This window comes from Manacus candei, unplaced genomic scaffold, assembly GCF_025592945.1.
Source record: "Manacus candei isolate 608988 ecotype Guabito, Panama unplaced genomic scaffold, ASM2559294v1 h1tg000081l, whole genome shotgun sequence".
Lineage (NCBI taxonomy): Eukaryota > Metazoa > Chordata > Aves > Passeriformes > Pipridae > Manacus > Manacus candei.
The window spans coordinates 6,525,053-6,543,757 of NW_026138129.1; the positions used below are offsets into that span (position 1 = coordinate 6,525,053).

Genomic DNA, 18,705 nt, shown 5'->3' on the forward strand with positions numbered 1-18,705 from the left:
TTTCCCAGTGTTACAGCCATAAGCTGTATCCAGAACTTGTTTCTGATATACCAATAGCATTAAGCTTCCAAAATTCATATTTAATTCGCAATGCCTGAAATTTGAAATTATGGTAAGGCTTATTCTATTTCATGCTAAAAAAATCTTTAGCAGTTGAGTTTTTAGAAGACTTATAATGGTCTTTGTTATGATTGACTTGCAAACAATTGTTTGTCACCTAAAAAGGCAAAAAAATTAATGCCAAAATAAATCTACAGGCTTCCTTTTACCAAATCCAAATATGGATTTGTCATATTTTGTTAAAGTGAAGCCTGGTCTTCATTCAGTTTTAAAAGATTGTTGCAAGCTTTCCAGATAGCTATGTATAAAATTCTTGCTATGCAGTAAGTTTTCATCTGTTCTTGCCAATTTTTCCTTTAGATGGCTTGAGAAGCTGTGTCTCTTTTCACCTCTCAAAAACGGGGATAAAAAGGGGGGAAAAAACATACACATAGCATGCATTTCTCTTGAGATAAATGTTCTTTGAACACAGATATATTTACCTCTATTAGTATTATTGACTTTTTTCCTCATAAAGGCTCTGTCACTTTTCTGATGGAGATGGTGGGGGGAAGCATAAGTGTTTATATTCTTCTAACTGGTAACTGAATGTTGCTATCTGTAGCTTTCAGAAAGTGATCTTGGAGTTGCAAGTAGACTTTGAAAAGCGCTGGACAGCTTTCTGTCTCACAATGGTATACTAATACAAAGTGAGACAGGACTCTTCCTGTCTTTTGCCACGGAAGAATAGGCTGAAGACTTAGAAATAAATTCATATCTCCACATTACTACAATTAGGACTTGGTAACTTAATTTTTTCCACAGACCTAAATTAGTAAGCTTTTAAAAATATAAAGCTATAAGGAATAGTGCTGTTCTAGAAATACTCTATAAACAGTACAAACTTCCAATTCCATCTATCTTTATAGTGTATTAGATGAGCAGTAAAGTTGCATATTTGTTCATAATCTAATTTGATATGCATTTATTTTTCTCTGTACAAAAAGAATGCCAACCTAGTCTTCAGTACTTTACTTGTGTTGTGCATTTTAAAAAAAGGTTTTTCCTAGGTTAACAGTCTTCCCCTTTCTTCCACTGAAGGTATCCTATATTTGAGAATCCCTATCCTTTGACTATACATGAATCTCCAGTTACCTGTTGTGAATATTTTGCTGATTGTCCTGTGGACCTCATACCTGCACTCTATTCAGTTGGTGCTCGTCAGAAACGTCAAGGTTACAGTAAGAAGGTACAACATCTACTACATACATATGTGGTTTAAAATACTGAAAATCAGCAGGTCTAAATAACGATTGGCCATACTAAGACCAGAGCTCCATCTGATTCATCCTGTCAATGGCTTAACTTTGCACTGTATGATATTTTCTTCCTCAGTGTTTTTGTTAATCTTCCAGGAATGGCCTATCAGTGGAGGCAACTGGGGTTTGATCACTCAGAGCTATCCAGAGATAATTATTACAGGGTAAGTGATCCCATAGTGTACTAATAATTTTCTTAGCTGATTAAGTAAAATTGAGACTATTTTATTCATCTTTTAGAACATTGTTTTTTATGAGTGGTTTGAATGATTAGGAAATTAGTTCACCAAACAAGTCCTTGACATAATGTCCTTGAGGCATTACTGAGAAAGTAAGGCAGAATGTGGAAGGGAAGGTAGTGAGTGTTTTCAGAGATTATTATTATGATGCGGTATTGTGATTATGTGTGTTTCTTATCTAAGTATCCTGGATCAAACTTATCGTATATTCTTTAATTCTTGGAAAATATTGAGTACTGTTTTAAAGCATCGGAAGTCCATTAAGTAATTATTGAGTTCAGTTCTAAAGGGAAGCCAATTTTTTATTTCAGAAAGGAAAATCAAATACTTTTGAGCTTGACCCTTCTAATACTACTGTAAGGAACAATTTAATAAGCAACATTTGATTTATTACTGGGCCGTGCGTCACTGAAATTGAGAGCACTAAATTTTAGAACAACCCATTAGCCCTAACGAGGATTACTGTCACTTTATCCTACACCTTGGAGAGAGTTTGAGAGACAGTCCTGAAAAAATATAGTCATCTGATTCTTCATTTCAAGGCTAAATAAACAAATTAGGTGACTCATTTACAGTGGGATACTGTATCTTTAGGTGTCTTCTTTACAAGTGTTGCTCCTAATATAGGGCATATTTTAATAAGCTGCACATGGTAAGGTATGCCTCAGTATTTAAAATGGTAAATCAGTATTAATACAGTGGAGACATCAGGGAGTTAGCCTCCAGATGTTTTTCTAATCCCTTCCATCCAAAGTCATTGGAGCACATGTTGGTAAAATGTCAGCTTCCAATAAATTGTGAAAATAAAGTGTCACTAAGAGTACTAATAAAAATAGAATGTTAACAGTATACTTTCCAATCAGTAACAAAGAGGTCTAGCACTCCAACTAACCATTTTACTGTCTTATTAATTTTTTAATATTTCATAGGCATGCTGATGGGTCAATCAAGTTTTGGGATGCCTCAGCAAGTAAGTGTTTTCAGTAGAGATTTTTTTCCTGTGCAGTAGGAGTTTTCTAAACTGATTTCTTTATTGGAATGTAATTGCAAACTAGTCATTGTCATTATTTCTTGCCTTCTGTAGAGTCAGTAACTTCACAGAAATTTTTTATTTCAAATTAAGTATAATTGACGTTATTTCTTAGGTGCTTCACTGTTTCTTACCACCTCAGAGTAAATGCATTGGTAGTCCAAGGGCCAGTTAATATAGAAGAATTCTAAAATTTTTTAGAAGCACCTTAAACTTTATTTTTGAACATGAAGATGCATGACAGGGAAATGCATTCCTTTTTAATACAATTGATTTTCAGTAAGTTATTTCTGTCTTTTTGGACAGGAGAGAGGCATGTGTTCAAGACATCAACTCTCCATAAATTACAGTATCTAAAAATGAGAATTGGAACCAGTAGAAATTTGTGCTACTAAAATGATTTATGCATTTGTGAAGAAAGGCAGGAGAAGAGTAAAATAAAGAAACTTTTCTTTGGAACACTGAACAGGCCTGAAGAGTCTGATACTATTTTACATTTCTCATCTTCAGTCAAAGGGTCAATTGCATCTGATGGCCTACACAGCTCACAGTGAGAAATGCAGTAAGAATTCAAAGTAGAAATGACTGCATAGAGTTAGATGTTTTAGTTAATCTAGTTCTGACTAACCTTACTCTTGGTACTTAAAAGTTGTTTAAAGCGATCTTGGAATCGTCATTAGTTGTCTTTGAAAACCTGTGGAAAACTGATGAGATTCCAAAATGCTAGGGCGTGTGTGGTTGTGGGAGGGAACAGATGCAATGTATATGTTAAAAAACTGGGAGGAGGACTATTTGGAGTGTAATAGATCTTTAATTTCAGTTTGGGGTGGGAGTAGAACCTGGGAGAGAGAGGAGAAGGAGGTTAGCCAGAACCAAGTGATTCTGTGTGCTTAAAAGATCTATTCAGCATAGATTTGTCAAAGGAGATTCTCTTAAAGACACTTAGTTTCTTTCTAAAACAGATACATAAACCTGTTAAGCGAGAAATTGCAAGTATCCTCTATTGATTTTAAATCTCTCTAATAGGACAGTCTTACAGGTGAACTAGGGAAATGTGATTCAAGTAAAACCACTGAAATATGGAAGAGGAGAAAGGATGCTATAATTTAAGTTTTCCTAATGTTCTGATTAGTATTTATAGCAGTGACTTGGGCCATTGACTAAAGGATATGCCTGTGAAGTTTGAAAACAGCATGAAGGTATTTGAAAGAAAACTTAATACAGAATTAAAATTACAGTTGAAAAGGATACTATTCAAGAGGTAGCTATATCAAAGACAATTTACTTGACTATAGTATGAATGATGTACACTTAGTACTTAGTTTCTGGGGAAAAAAATTGGACATCTCATGAATTGCAGTCTGTGTTGCATGGAAAAAAATAATCACTGCTATAAGGAAGTGGGTATGTCTGTAAAACCAACATGGAGTAACTCACTATTTAAAACTGTGGAAAGGCATCACTAGAAGAGTTCTAGGAAACCTGTTATCAACAAAAAGTGGACTGATCAGAGGGCAGCACTTTTGAATGATCAGACAAAATAATATGTAAATTGGAGGAATTGGGGCTGTTACATATGAGAGCACAGGTGAGAGGCCATGGATTTGAAATACTATGGAAAGAAAGAAAAGGAGCTTTATTTCCTCTACCATAGACACGACTAAGTTGTAGATATGGCATATGTAACAAGATGATGTTGTAACGAGATCCTGAGGTACAGTAAAGCCTTGAGAAGCTGTGGAGGCTTAGTTTATAACTGTAGCTTAGTATATATCTCTCAGGATAAGTGTTGGGGTATTTCTTTTATACTAACTGATACTATATTGATCAAGTGGTGCACTGTGTGGACAGAGGCAACACAGATATTCATTGCTTCTACTCTGCCCTCTTTTGCTGAACATAATATCTTTCTCTATGAAGACAAGTTAATAAATTAAAAATTGAGAAGAAAAAAAATCTGTTCTGATCAAAACTAATTTTTCTCTTTTACTTTGTTCCTAGTAACGCTGCAAGTACTCTATAAGTTAAAAACAGCCAAAGTATTTGAAAAATCACGGAATAAAGATGACAGGCCAAACACAGACATAGTAGATGAAGATCCATACGCTATTCAGATCATCTCGTGGTGTCCAGAAAGTAGAATGCTGTGCATAGCTGGAGTTTCTGCACATGTCATTATTTACAGGTTCAGCAAGCAGGAAGTGACAACAGAAGTCATTCCGGTAATTAGTTATGACCATTTTTGAATTTTGTAAGATTTAGCTATAAGAAGACTGTTCTAGCAATTTACTGCTTTGTTATCTTTTATTTTATTAGTGAAATGGACAAAAACAGTTGTCTCAAAACAAAGAGATGTGGTTTTTTGGAGGAAAAATGATTACTTTTGTTGAATTTTGTAATTAAATATCGCACACCAAGATAGTGGTTTTCAGTGAATGAGATGTGGAGTTGAAGAATTTCAGAGCTTTTAGGGAGTAGATTCCTTTTTCCTTGATTTCTAATAATTATCATCTGTCCTGTTAAAACTGCAGTGTGCAGAGCTAGAAGAGTACAGGTGAGCCAAACATTCCCCATAATCTGTTAAGGACTTTGGTGTGTTGCTATTTTATTCTATGTAAGATACAATGATTCTATTACAAGAGTTTGAGAAGTCCTTTGTTAAATCAAACACACACATACAAGTTTATGTATTTGAATGTATGGGCTAGAAGCTCATATTTAATTATAAAATATTGTATGTTATAAGTAAAATGTTAATTGTAATGTAGTTGGTTTTTCCTCCCACCTCCTGCCCGCAACACACACACACACACAACATAAACCCTGTCCCCTTCCTATTCTGCTCCCTTTGAATAAGTCTTAGTTTAAGGACCTGAGGCACAGGGGTTTTTTTCTTCACCCTTCATGGGGTGTTTACTTGTGTACAAGTACATTCCCTTCTGAGGAAATAGTTTTTTCTAAACAATTTTTCTGAATCAGTCCCTGGCAAATTATTATTCAGTACCAGGAAAGTTTTAAAAATACTATATATTCTTTGTTTCAGTCCATGAATTAAGTTCTACTTTGCAGACGATGAGAATAAAACAGTGGAAAAGTTTCTTTTCACTGCACTGCAATTAATACTAATATTGTTACTGATCCAGCAGAAGAAAATCTGAAGTCATGATGAACTTGCAGTTCTTTAAAATGTATGAGCTAGTTGAGCACATCCAATATTGAACCAAGTCCCATGTGTACAGTGTTGCATCAGTATAAAGGGTAGCTGTCTATGTGCCTTTAGCTCTCGGTTTTACTATTCCAGAATTACATAAACCAAGTCATCTTCATAACTGAGAATGTATGTCAGCAGAATGATAATTAAATGGGTTTTCTATCCAGTATTTAATTTCTTTCATTATTAAGATGCAAACTTTTAAAAAATGGGAAATATATCAGACTTTCAAGTTTCAGTAATCTTCAGATATTCAGTCTGTAGTAGTTACTAAGACTCTATTTCTAAAGACTACATAGGTATTTAGGTTGCACTGTTTATTAACTTAGTGTTGTCTTTTAAAAGATGAAAAAGACCTGGATGTCACTTATCACTACAATCTTCTGTTGCACTTCATTTATTTTGTATCCAGTTTTTTTGAAAGGCAGACTTTACTGATTTTTTTTTTTTTTTAAATTTTAATTCACAGATGCTGGAAGTACGTCTGCTCTATGAAATAAATGATATTGAAACTCCAGATGGTGAGCAGGTGCCACCTTCATCAACTCCAGGCGCAGGTTCCAATCCTCAATCCATTGTTCCCCAGTCTCACCCATCTACTAGTAGCAGTTCATCTGATGGACTTCGTGATAATGTCCCGTGTTTAAAGTAAGTATATTCTGTTACACTGTCATTGAGGGTGAGACTTTATGAAAATATGTCATTAGAATATATGTACTTTGATATTATTACAGATATGTAATTGCTGGTGAGAACATTTTATTTTATAGAGCAACATTTTCCAAATATATGAAAGTTGAGCTCTGTTTTAAGAAACGAATATTGCTATCTCAATTTCTTTAAACTTCATAAGCTGATTTGGTAAAAATTTGAAAATCCTTATGTTATGATTTAGGAAAATTTGGCACAGATGTTAGTATAGTTATACGTGATAACTCTTTAGAGCAAACATTTTTTAATAGCAACAATTTAATCACTTTGTCTCATTGTCCATTGAAATGAATAGGAAACTTGATGTTCTGTGGCTGAATACATTTCATCTGTTGGTTTTCCAGAGCCTTAGGTTTTAGAGCCAAATCAAAAGTGGTGAAAATTCTTACAAATAGCTAGCTGATGAGTGGTAACTCTTTAGGCTTATAAATATACATCTTTTTTGAAAACTCTCTAAGAGAACTACTTGATATTTTGAAAACGGAATTAAATAAACGTCCCATTGTCAAAGATCTTCACTTTGCATGATGCCTCATAGTGCTTGCAATATAGGTCTTTGACCACTTTTTTGGTCTTTTTAAATTGGGAATTTTTCTATAAGCTTCTTTGTGTGAGCTTCTACTCATTTGAGAAATGAAAATTAAAAGAAGGCAATCTTTTTCTACTCTTCTACAAGAGTGTATTATGAGACCTCTTGGCCATCACTTTTTCTAGCAGAATGTATATATCTTACAGATATAAAGTTAAGTATGTACTTTTTGTTTTCTGAAGTTTTAAGGTCCCAGCTTGGATTTTAATTCTTTCAGTGTGTCTATCTAGAAAATAACTAATTCTGATGCGGTTACTTTATCTGAGTGAGGATTTTCAATTGTATTGATTTTGCCGAGTTGCAGTGGTGTATTTCTAAAGAAAATGTTATACCTTGCTCTGAAGATGGGAAAAATGAAGTATTTGTGATCACCGTTCTATTAGTTTTCAATTAGGCAGTGAATCAAAGGGGCCCCTAAAAACATGAATTAACAATTTCAATGTGGATTTTTCTTCTGATTGCTTTTATGTGATTTTGATCATATTTTTTATGATTTCCCGACTTTCTGAAGTCCAGTGTGGTGTAGAAATTAATGAACTCTGAGCCCCTAAGTTAAAAATGGAGACTATGGAGGGGAATAAAAAGACACCATGTTTTGTTTATTTTACAGAGTTAAAAATTCTCCTCTCAAGCAGTCTCCAGGCTACCAAACTGAGCTAGTTATCCAGCTAGTGTGGGTGAGTGGAGAACCTCCTCAACAGATAACCAGCTTAGCAGTCAACTCAGCATATGGCCTGTAAGTATATTCTACGCAGTTTTTTCATTATGCTGTCAAAGGGGTTTAAAATTATCCATTAAAATTCAGTCTCTATGTGTGTTCACATGAGCTGCACGGCAAGACAGAGAGGTAATCAGCCTCTTGTACTTAGGAGATAATTCCTGTTGGGTCATGGCAGATCCTGATTATGCTAGCAGCAGAAACAAATCATCATCACTCTTTCTCAGCTGCCAGTGTACAGCCGAGAATAAGTGTCATTTAAGGCTCTGTCAGATAGGTTGGCAAGTACAATGACAATGATCTGTTCTACTCAGTGCCATGTTTTTACAAGAGAACACTTAAGCAATACTGCACTCTAAAATAGTAATTTATAGATATATTCGATCTAGGATAATTCTTAAAAAGTAGGAAGTCTTCAAATGCTGAACAGTAAAAAATCTTTATGTGAAAATTTACCAACATTTAATTAGCACTGTCTTTCCTTCCACTTGTCTTTTTCCAGAGTAGTTTTTGGAAACTGTAATGGTATTGCCATGGTTGATTACCTCCAGAAGACAGTGCTCTTGAATCTAGGCACTATTGAACTGTATGGCTCCAATGATCCTTATCGCAGGGAGCCACGATCTCCCCGAAAAACTCGGCAACCGTCTGGAGGTGAGCAACCCAAAACATGTTTTAAACTCAGAAGAAAGGTACAACTGGTCATCTAGTCTTACAAATATACTTTTTTCTACTGCAGTTACATTCTTTCTCCTTGATCTGTTCCTAATAGCACTATTTCAGGTTTGTTAAATCATGTTTCCTTAAAAATTGTTACTGAGTGGAATCTAGTGATGCTTGATATCATTACTTATTTTTTCAATGTAATGTTTGTTTTAAGAAAACATAAACTGGAAAATACTATGTGTAAGTAGATATAAGTATGTACAGTGGATTTATGCAGTTTATAAGAATTTAACTTAATAACACAGCATGAGGAAGTACCTGATATGTCTGATAAAGCTAGTATCCGTTTCATATGCTTGTATAAACCCATTAATGTTTGCCAATAACCAGTGCGTTTGCTGGGAGCTTTAACTTCCTGTTTTAAACTTTGAATAGGAATGTCCCTGATAAGCTAAAGCATGTTTTGTTGTTTATGCTGTTATGTTATGCTTGAGAGGAAGCCAAATAAACTTCCACATATAAACTCATAAAATAATCTTTGAGAAAAAAAAAAAGTACTTTGAATTAAAAATATGCTGAAGAGTGTTCTTTTTCAGCTGAGCAGGAAAGTGGTTTTTCAGTCAAAATGCCAAGTTTTTTGAAACCTAAATTTTCTTCTCCCTGATATGTCATGGATACTCCTAATTTATTTTAGGAAAACAGCTGAAGACAGAATGATAAACAGTGTAATTGCTGCCCCAAATGATTCTTTTTTTGATGGAAAATCAACTGTTCTTCATGCACTAGTGTTGATTTCTTTGACAGATCCAGAACAAAGTCCTGTTAAATTCTTCAGATTATATGATATTCAACTGGAAATGTCTAGGATGTATTTCAGCAAATGTCGGTTTGAAAAAGATCCAGTTAACACTAGTCAGCTTATTTCAGCTCAGGAAACTTATCTAAAAATCATTAATATAGAACAGAATGTATGCAGTTTGTATCCTGTCAGAAAAAATATTTTCTTCTATGAAATGAAAAAACAAGTTATTTTGAGAAAAAGAAATTACTAGTTAACTGTGTTAACTTGTCTTGGGAGTAAAGGGCTTAAATTCTGCTTCACGCACTTAGATTATAAACTGCCTTTTGGAGTGCTAAACATAACTTACCTTTGTTTTCTTAGCATTCGTTATTTTAATGTATTGGATCCACATAACTGTTTCAACTGTCTCTAAGATATTCACGATTAAAGTCCTTTTTGTTCATGAAGCTGTTACATGAAGTCATATTTTTTTCACCTTAACTTTTAATACTAACAATCTGCATGGCAAAAGCATTTTAAAAACCTGGTTGTACAAGTTGTTTGGCTGGCTTTTCTGTCTCAAATGTACTGTTAGTGTCTCCGTCTTTCCTTTTCTCATTGCTTCATAAAGGTATGCTGACTGTGGCTTCTTGCATGTGCGGCCTTTCTAACTTATATTCAGAGTCTGTGAAAAAGCTTCGCACCTCTTATATAAGTAAGTCATCTCATGGCATTCAAATATTTTTGAACATCTGAATTTGATTTTTTTTATTTGTTCACTCACCATAAGTATTTTTCTTAGTCCATTTAAAGTAATTGTTTTCCTTTTGGAAACTGATTTTAATCCATCACGCATCTATTGTATTTCTTGTTCATGATATCTTTAAAAGAAACTTGAAGAAAAAGGCAACCATAATAGTCTCTGTATTTTGTATTTTTAAAGAAATAAATATCAAAATCAAAAGGAGATTCTACCTTTAAAGTTACTGATGTTTACAGACCTAAGATCTTAGGAATTTAGTGTTCTTTTACTATAAGCTTCCCTTGCTTGGTTCCCTTTCTGGCAGAAAAAGTTTCATAACTCTAGTTAGACTATTAGTAGTAGTGATAATAATAAACATTGTGATAAACAGTGATTTTTCTACTAAAAAAGAAAATTTACTTCTACAAAGATGTTTTTTATAAGGATTAAGAGTGGAGGTGTTTGTGTGTTGCACAATACTGCACAGAACCTTCCAAGCAGTTTTGAAGTTCAGGTGTCTATGTAAGGGAGGTAGCCCATCAGAACTATGATTTACCTGAGAGATTCTCTGACTTACAACATCAATTACAACATCTAAGAAATTGGAGAATGTAAAGCTTATTTTTTTAAAGCATAACACTGTTCCTTTCCATAGGATGTCAGTTTTTTCCAGCCCTTGGCAGAGGTAGGTAATCTCACCCCATTTTTTAATGGAGTAGAATAAAACTAAGCTACAGGAAGACTGAACTGGAGTTTAAAAAACAAACAAAAAACCAAAAGAAAAACAAATAAAAAACACTTGATACTGTAATCCAATTCATAGTTCTGCCATTTTTTCCCTGAACAAGAAAAAAGAAATACATCTCAGAGAGTAGTCTTAATAGCAAAAACCTGCTTTCTCTATAGTCTTCAATCCTCTGCTGCCAAGGCAGAAAGGGAACTAGGCATAAAAGAAATGCCTTCACCTTAAGATGATACAGAACTGAAAAACAGAATCTGGCACTGATTGATTATTGTTTTGAAGAAGAGCAAAAGATGATTAGAAATCCCAAAACTAGTTTTTGAAACCAAATATTGTAAAACTGAATTCTGTTGGACTATTTTATTTAGGAATAGGTTAAAAAAGTTTTGTACAAAAGAGTTAATTTCTTAATCATGTAGTTCTCTTTCTGTTTACCATCCTGACAGTATCTTGGTTAGCTGGAGCTACATTCATTTTAAAAACTGAAAATAATTTCTCCTTCATTTAAAATTTCTCATTATTTGTAGTTCTTTCAATATATGTGTTGCCCAGACTTCAATAATTTAAATAATAAAGTATTATTACTGTGTAATTTTCCACAAATAATAAGTCTTAATATTTAAGCACTACCCTTTGATATATTTATGGGATTGGAACTGTATGAGATAGTCAGAACACTTTTGGATTTTGCATTCTCCCTTTCTTGGACATTAGTATCTGCATTTTCAAAAATGCAAGGAACTTATGCTTCCTTGGTTTTATTTTGAAAGATATGCCTTCATTGTATTTTTTATCTTGAAAACATTTATATTTTAATATTTCAAAATTAATTTTTCTGTGAATAAGACATTTTCACACTTTTGCAACTCTAATAATCTTCAGGGAGTATTAGTACTTAATATCTAAATTCTTTGAGAAAAAGTACTTAGGTAAGTAATGTCATGTAGTAGTTTTAGAAAATTCCTGTATTTAACTATATTTAAGAAAAAAAAAAATCATACTAACCTATATATATGCATTCAGACAAGTTCTTAATTAGTTATATTAAATTCACATTCAGACAACATGCAACAGAGCAGAATATATTGTACATAGTATCACAAAATTGGCTGAACTGAAAAATTGTTTCCATATGAGGGCAGGGAGGGGAGTAGGAAAACATTATTCTCTGTTACTCAACCTCTTCAAAAGAATGAAGGAAGGATTGGTCCTTTCTCATTAAAAACCCCAATATTCTGTATGTTTCAGCATAGAATGCCAATTCAGTAGATCATCAATATCTGCTAACATATTTACAATTTTGTAAATGGCATGTCCTTCATCAACCAATTGAAAGTTTACAAAGGTGTTTTTTAAAGAAATTCATACAGTAAGAGTTACGTATCTTCTAAAATATGAATGGAAATGCAAGATTTTTCCCTTCGCTTATGTTGCAAGAATATGATGTATGTTTCTGTCATCTTATTTTTTCTACTCAGAAAAGAAATTCAGATTCCCGTCTTAAAGCAGCATCTAATTAGAGACAAGGCTCTCTACACTAGCTAGACTGTAAACTGTCATTTCAGGCTAGCTCTACAGATACAAGCTCCCAGTTGGGATCGTGTTTTGGAATTTATCAGTGATTCATACCAGGTATACTACTCACATGTTTTGGGTGGAAATTTATAGTTTGTGAAGCATGCAGTATATGTGTTTTGTTAAGGCCTGCTAGACAGTGTCATCAGGTGCTTGTCAAGCTTAAAAACAAAATCAACTTTTGCCTTCAGACTGTAATAGTAAGGGAGGGGTGGAAATCAGCTTTTTCATGCCAAAAGACATGAAATGTGTAAGTAAAAGCTTTACAGTGTGATGAAAATTCTGTATATTCTATACACAGTGGGGGCTTACACCAAGACCTTTGCTTGTACTGTTTGCTAAATATGACAGGAACCATCAAGTCAATACTAATACCAAATGATGAGACAAGTCATAACTTCATGATGAAACACTAAAATTTAGACAGCTGTTATTTTTCCTTCTTAGTTACTTAAGTTCATATAGGACACCAATTTTAACTCTTTTGCAAATAACTGTTGCAGAGGATTGCAAGATTTTATGTGACTTTTTGATCAGTCCAGTATAAAACAACTCTATAAGTTAACATTTCTTAGTTCTACCAGAGACATTTTAGGTTTATGACAAAATTGAAGCAGTTCTTGCATGCATGTGACTTTTCATAATTTTTATTATACATCAAAAAGCCTTCTTTTGCATGTAAGCTACGAGATATTCAGAACTGGAATTGAGGCAAACTGGAAGAAAATACATGCCTAGAACTCTTCTGGGGTTGCTCGGTCATGCTGTTTCCCCTATCCCCTTTCATGACCTATTTGAATTTTAACTTAAATGTCACAAGACCAACATCAGCTGTAACTGACATCAGCCAAGGCGAGAACTGTATCAGAAAGTTTTATTATTGGGTTTGGGGAGCTTTTTGACTCTGTTTTTCAGCTTAATTGGTTTTAGTTCTAACTTTTACATCTTCATATCAATCTAGTTTTAGTTGTAATTTTTAATTAGACCTATTTCCAGTCCAGTTGTAGGTTCTTCAGGTACGTCTGTCTAAAGCTTATGCAAAAAACTGACAGGGAGGTTTTTAATGCAGCATGGTAATGTTTATGTCTTTGACATTTGATTTTATTTTTTTTTCCAATTTGGAGGGTTTTTAAATTTCTTGCTTCTGGAGTTCAGAGAGATAAATAAACTAAAAGCTTATTAGAAAGTCACTTGTGTATACCTTAATGTCATAGGAAGTTACAGTCTTTGCAGTTCTAAAATGGAAACTCTTGGATCAATTTGCTTTGGTAATTTATAGCAATTTGCATGTGTACTGTAAGCCCAAAACCAGAGAACTTTTCCAGAAGAGCTGCGTTGCTGCCAGAGGTTCTGTCAGGGTACCTGGGGATTTAAGATGAACAGCAATAGAGACTGTCATGCCAGTTTCTTCTTGTTGGTCATAGACAGACCCTCCTAGTTCACAGCTTAACTCAGATCATTCTTGTTACTCTCTGTTTAGTTTAAGTACTAATATAGTCATAGGTAAAATTACTTTTCATCTATTCCTGTTCCTTTTCTAGATGGTTATGATTAGATTTCCAAGGTTTACATGCCATAATGATTGCCATAATGCACGCTTACACTTACTGTTCATTAAGATGTATATTAATCAAATTATAGCCTCAAGACATCTTACAAAGAAATCAAGTATGCATATGTATAACTTCATTCTTGGCTAAAGACTATTCCTGTCAATTCATGAGTTTTCATAAGAGAAACAGTGCAAGTAGTTAAACTCTTCCTTTGAAGGTAAAGAATTGATATTTACAGAAAAGAGAAAATTGAGTTCCTAAACTGTATGTTTGGATTTGTTTGGTTTGGCTTCTGAAGGAGCAACTACTTCTAAGAGCACAGTACAGGTTTATCCTCCTAGGAATGTTACTATCTAAAACTTGTATTGCTTGTTGTGAGAGCAACATCAGGATTTTTGAAAAATCTTTTTATATAATCCTGTCTAGTTCAAGACATTTAGACTCCCATGCCTATTTAAAACTTTGGTGCTTTCAGAGGTCACATCATATTTAGAGAATATGTACCAATAATATCCCATAGTATTCATTGATTTACTGACAGATAAATAACAAAATAAATTGCTTTTTTCTTTCTCCTGTGTAGTGGAAAGACATAGCTTTCACCTGGAATTTTGCTTGACTTTTTAAAATTGAATATGGTTCCAGGACTCTCAAGTGTAGGGTTAATGAAACCTTAAGGTCATTTGACAACAATTCTAGTGACTGAGTTTTTAGGTTTAAGCTGTACATGCTCTTAGTAATATTAAAAAAGACTATTTAGGATAAATGAAACTGTTAATGCAACATACTTTCAGTGTGTTCCAGATTGATATGGTATTTCAGGAGAACCTTTTTCCCTTAAAACTATTAAATTCTCGTTTAGTGTTTGGAAATTTTAAAACTTTGATAGAATAGAGCTGTTCTTATGTTTTCTATTTCTTCACAGATGCACTTGTGAATGTGTAGTGTACAGCTGTATAGACAGGCTTTCCATGTGATGCCTTTGTTGTCTTAGCCCTTACCATTACACTTCTCAAACTTTTTGACTACTGGGAACATTTGTGTGCATGCAAAAACCTTTAAATTTAACAAATATTTCTTAACTATTACTGTTCAGTATTCCATGCTTTCTTGCCTTAGTATCATGTCATGAAATTTCTGTAGGAAAACTTCATGATATAAACCTGAAGACGCATTAATAACCTTAAAATATTGATAAAATTCACTTTTCTTAATTGTTGACAGCCTAGACAGCAATTTCATGTCAAAAAGAAAAATAGAAAAATTCCTCGTGTACTTCTAATTTGTGCTATGGAATAATACTTGGAGGCTTATGAGGCAACTTACATCTTTGGCATCTGATTGTGGACTACTAGACTTTCTTTCCTTCACTGGAATGAAAGGAATTAGTTAACATGTTAACATACTGCAATTATTCCAATTGATCAAATTTGATGATGTAAAAATTCTGTTGAAATTCCTCCATTCTAGGAAGAACACCTTTGTAAACACCCTAAGATCTGAATTCTGTAATGACATCAATAAGGAGTTTTTCTGGAAAATGAACTTGGCAATGCAAATTGACAAATATAAAGCATATCACAGTATCAGTGGGAAAGTAGTTTGAAAAAAGGCACTGTAGTTTCACATATGTGTTTGTAATCTTCAAGATCCTCTTTAATCTGATTTTTCTTTTGCATTTAAACTTTTAATATAACTGATTTTTTCAAAACAAATTTTACTTGTACTCAATATATATCTATAGTGTGTAAATAATTAACTATTCTGATAAGTCTGTCTTGCTGAATATATGGTGGTTTTCAGTGAAATTTAGTGAGAGTGTATTTTGTTAGTGACTCTACAGTCACTGGGTAGTGTCAAAAATAATATGTAACAGAAATTCTGTCACAACTGGCTTGTTTGTATCTAATAAAAATTGAAGTTCCTAACTGCAGTGGAAGTAAGAATAAAATAGCAACTGTGTTTATAATACTCTGGCTTTGTGTTTCAGCAGGTCTTTGTGATATTAATGAAGGTACAGTGGTGCCAGAAGACCGGTGCAAGTCGCCGACATCAGGTAATCATAACTTTCTCTGATCTTCAGCTTCTTATTTTCCTATGCATTAAGTCAACATTTACTAGTTAAGTAATTATATAAAACCTGTTGTCCTCCCACAAACTCTTTGAGCTGTCATAAATTTTGCTGTGTTGCACAACTGCGTTTTTAAAACAAGGCTGATATAAGAGATGCAGTAGGAATATGTCATAAAGATGAGTGGCATCTTTAAGTGGCAAATTACTATTTTTCTTTGGAATCAGAGGTCTTCAGAAACCAGCATCCTAAACAAGGAGTTGTTTGATTTTTTTCAATTGCAACTGCTGTATGTGAACATTTAAAATTATATTTTAAAGATTTAACATTTTATTTCATATTGGCTAGTTGAGGCTATAGCCATGTTAATTCTTAATAGTGTATGTAGTATTAGAGGTGTATATTTTTTGTAGTAGCCAAAAATTGTCACTTATCTTCACTTCTTACTCTGAGAACTTTTAAAGATGTCATTTTGTTTCATTCAAAACTACTCAAAGTTAGAGTAAAGGACTAAACTTCAGGTTTAAATCAAGTATGTAAAGTAGTATGTGCAATGTAGTGCAAAATGCTAATCAAGATAGGAATCTAAAGATAGATTCCTTTTCTATTGTAGCCTGTATCTTTCAAAGCCAAGTTGAAAGCATTATAAAACAAAATATTATGTTTGTAGCTCTAGAAGAAAGTTTAACAAATTTTAATTTCTGATTTGACAACTGCTGTGTTTTGATGTTAATTTTAAATTGTGCAAAACTCACCTCTAGATCAATCAATGTCATTTTTGCTAGCTCTTTCTAAAAGTAAATTGAATTTATTTATAATTAAAGCAAAAACTGGATGGGAACTTTAATTAAAAGTCTTAACTGAAGATGTGATTTCATGACAAACATCTGTAATGCTGAGTACTGGCATGCTGAAGTTGTTAATTTCAGCATCATTTATAGTGAAAACATTCTTTTGTGGTGTTTAGAATAAAGTGCATCTTTCCTATTTAGTTTTGATGTCTGTGAACAGTTTGCTGTGCAGTGCTGCAGTTGCAATAAATCCCTTTGTCTGTCAAAGTTGAGGATAGTTATCAATCTCACTAAGGTGTTTGAATTTGACCAATTTAAAAAGTCCAGGCTAAGTGTGGTTTCTGGTAGACTACTATAAAATGTGTGCAATGAACAACTAATGAGTTGTAAACCCTAATGTGTATCCTCTTTTCCCCTTGCTCCAGCATCACCCAAATATCAGCCCCAACTACTCCCAACTCATACTGCTTAAACGTAACACCCTGTGTAGTATGAATTAGAGAGTTTCTTTCCTAAGTTGGAATTCAAGTAGAGTAAACCTTGATTCACCATTTCCACTAACAATGAAGGCAAGTCCAAAGATGAAAATCAAGGAAACCCCTAAATTTAACAATTTGCTTCCCTTCCTCTGTTTACCCCCTCCCTCCTGTCTGAGTTCTGTGAGCTGTAGTAGGTTAAAAATTAATTAAATTTGAATGTTTCTTTAAGAGGATCAAATAAGGAGACAGCTTAGAATAGGTGAATTCAAATGTCCTGAAAGGACACAGAATCAGAGGGAAATTTCCAATCCTCTAGAAGTAAAAATGAGTCTCCAGTTTGGGTTGACTTTCTGAGAACACTGTTTTGAACTTAGTTCATTTTAGAATAAAACCTGGAAGTTTGGAGAGCTGAGTATTCTGTGAAAAGATATGTAATTTATGATGTGTACATGCACAATACTGTGGATAAGTCTAAAGTACCAAAACCAGCAAATGATGGAGGACAAATGGAACTGTTGCATTCTCATGCAAAATATAATCTTGAAGTAGTGAGGCTGGACTGTGCCTTGCTTCCCTTGATTCTGTCCTCTACTCCCAGCTCTCAGTGAATGAGATTAAGGTCATGGTAGGCTTCTCAATTTTTCCTTTGAAAAAAACTTGGAGGCGCCTCTTAACAGGGAAATAATTTGAAGTTTGTGAAGGGAGAAGAACTGCAATTCCTTAGGTTTGGTTTAAGTTTTATATCTTTTCTGGACAAGAGCACAAGACAAACTTTAAAATTCCATCTAATTTTCAGAGGTAAGAGAGGACATTTTTGAGATATTTGCTGCAAAGGGTTGGTGAGCTTGTGAAGGAGGATGGAGGCAAGATTTAAGTAAATTTTTTCCAATCTAGAGGCTCTCTAGTTAAGAGGAAAATACAGAAGCACAAAATGTTTGCATGTTCCTAGCTTTAAGACTGGAGGATGGGGTTGGCAATTGAGTCCCTTATTGGCTTTGATTGTTACAATGGGATCTATGAAAGAGACTAGTCTCTGTTTGGACCGAAGTCTAAATTTGCTCAAATGATCTAAATCTTCCACCTTTCAATGTCCAGGTAAAGAGAAGTGGAAGCTAACTTCCATTAGACTTCCTCCAGTGGGTAGCTATATAGTTGAGAGGACTGTGAAAGGGACTACCTGCCTATGCAATTTAGGACAATATCCTACAGTTTCAGTAACACAGAATTGTAGAAATACTGTGAAAACGTCTCCCACTTTTTCTATAAATGTCAAGCAGTAATAGGCCGAGACTCTGGGGGTGTTTATCTAACCTGTAAAACATTATATAGTGTTGTAATCTGACAAGATTTTGTCTTCAGGAGTGCCAAAATGCTTGTGTTTTGTTCTTCTTTTACACTTCAGCAGCATAAAATCCAATGAAATTTGGATGATTTTAGTTAAACAATGTT

At 33.8% G+C, this 18,705-nt stretch overlaps 1 protein-coding gene across 13 annotated transcripts in view; it reads left to right on the plus strand.

Moving 5' to 3' along the window:
- STXBP5 (syntaxin binding protein 5) overlaps positions 1-18,705 on the plus strand; it is a 101,388-nt gene that overhangs the window by 61,433 nt on the left and 21,250 nt on the right. For 6 of the 13 annotated variants that reach the window (XM_051811198.1, XM_051811199.1, XM_051811202.1 and 3 more), the window contains 9 exons: positions 1,141-1,288; positions 1,455-1,522; positions 2,527-2,567; positions 4,629-4,849; positions 6,308-6,486; positions 7,749-7,874; positions 8,359-8,510; positions 9,935-10,018; positions 15,906-15,971. In XM_051811198.1, coding sequence (XP_051667158.1) covers positions 1,141-1,288; positions 1,455-1,522; positions 2,527-2,567; positions 4,629-4,849; positions 6,308-6,486; positions 7,749-7,874; positions 8,359-8,510; positions 9,935-10,018; positions 15,906-15,971 — 1,085 coding nt within the window. The remainder of the gene's footprint in view (positions 1-1,140; positions 1,289-1,454; positions 1,523-2,526; positions 2,568-4,628; positions 4,850-6,307; positions 6,487-7,748; positions 7,875-8,358; positions 8,511-9,934; positions 10,019-15,905; positions 15,972-18,705) is intronic. The other 7 variants (XM_051811200.1, XM_051811204.1, XM_051811206.1 and 4 more) reach the window with 2 other exon arrangements.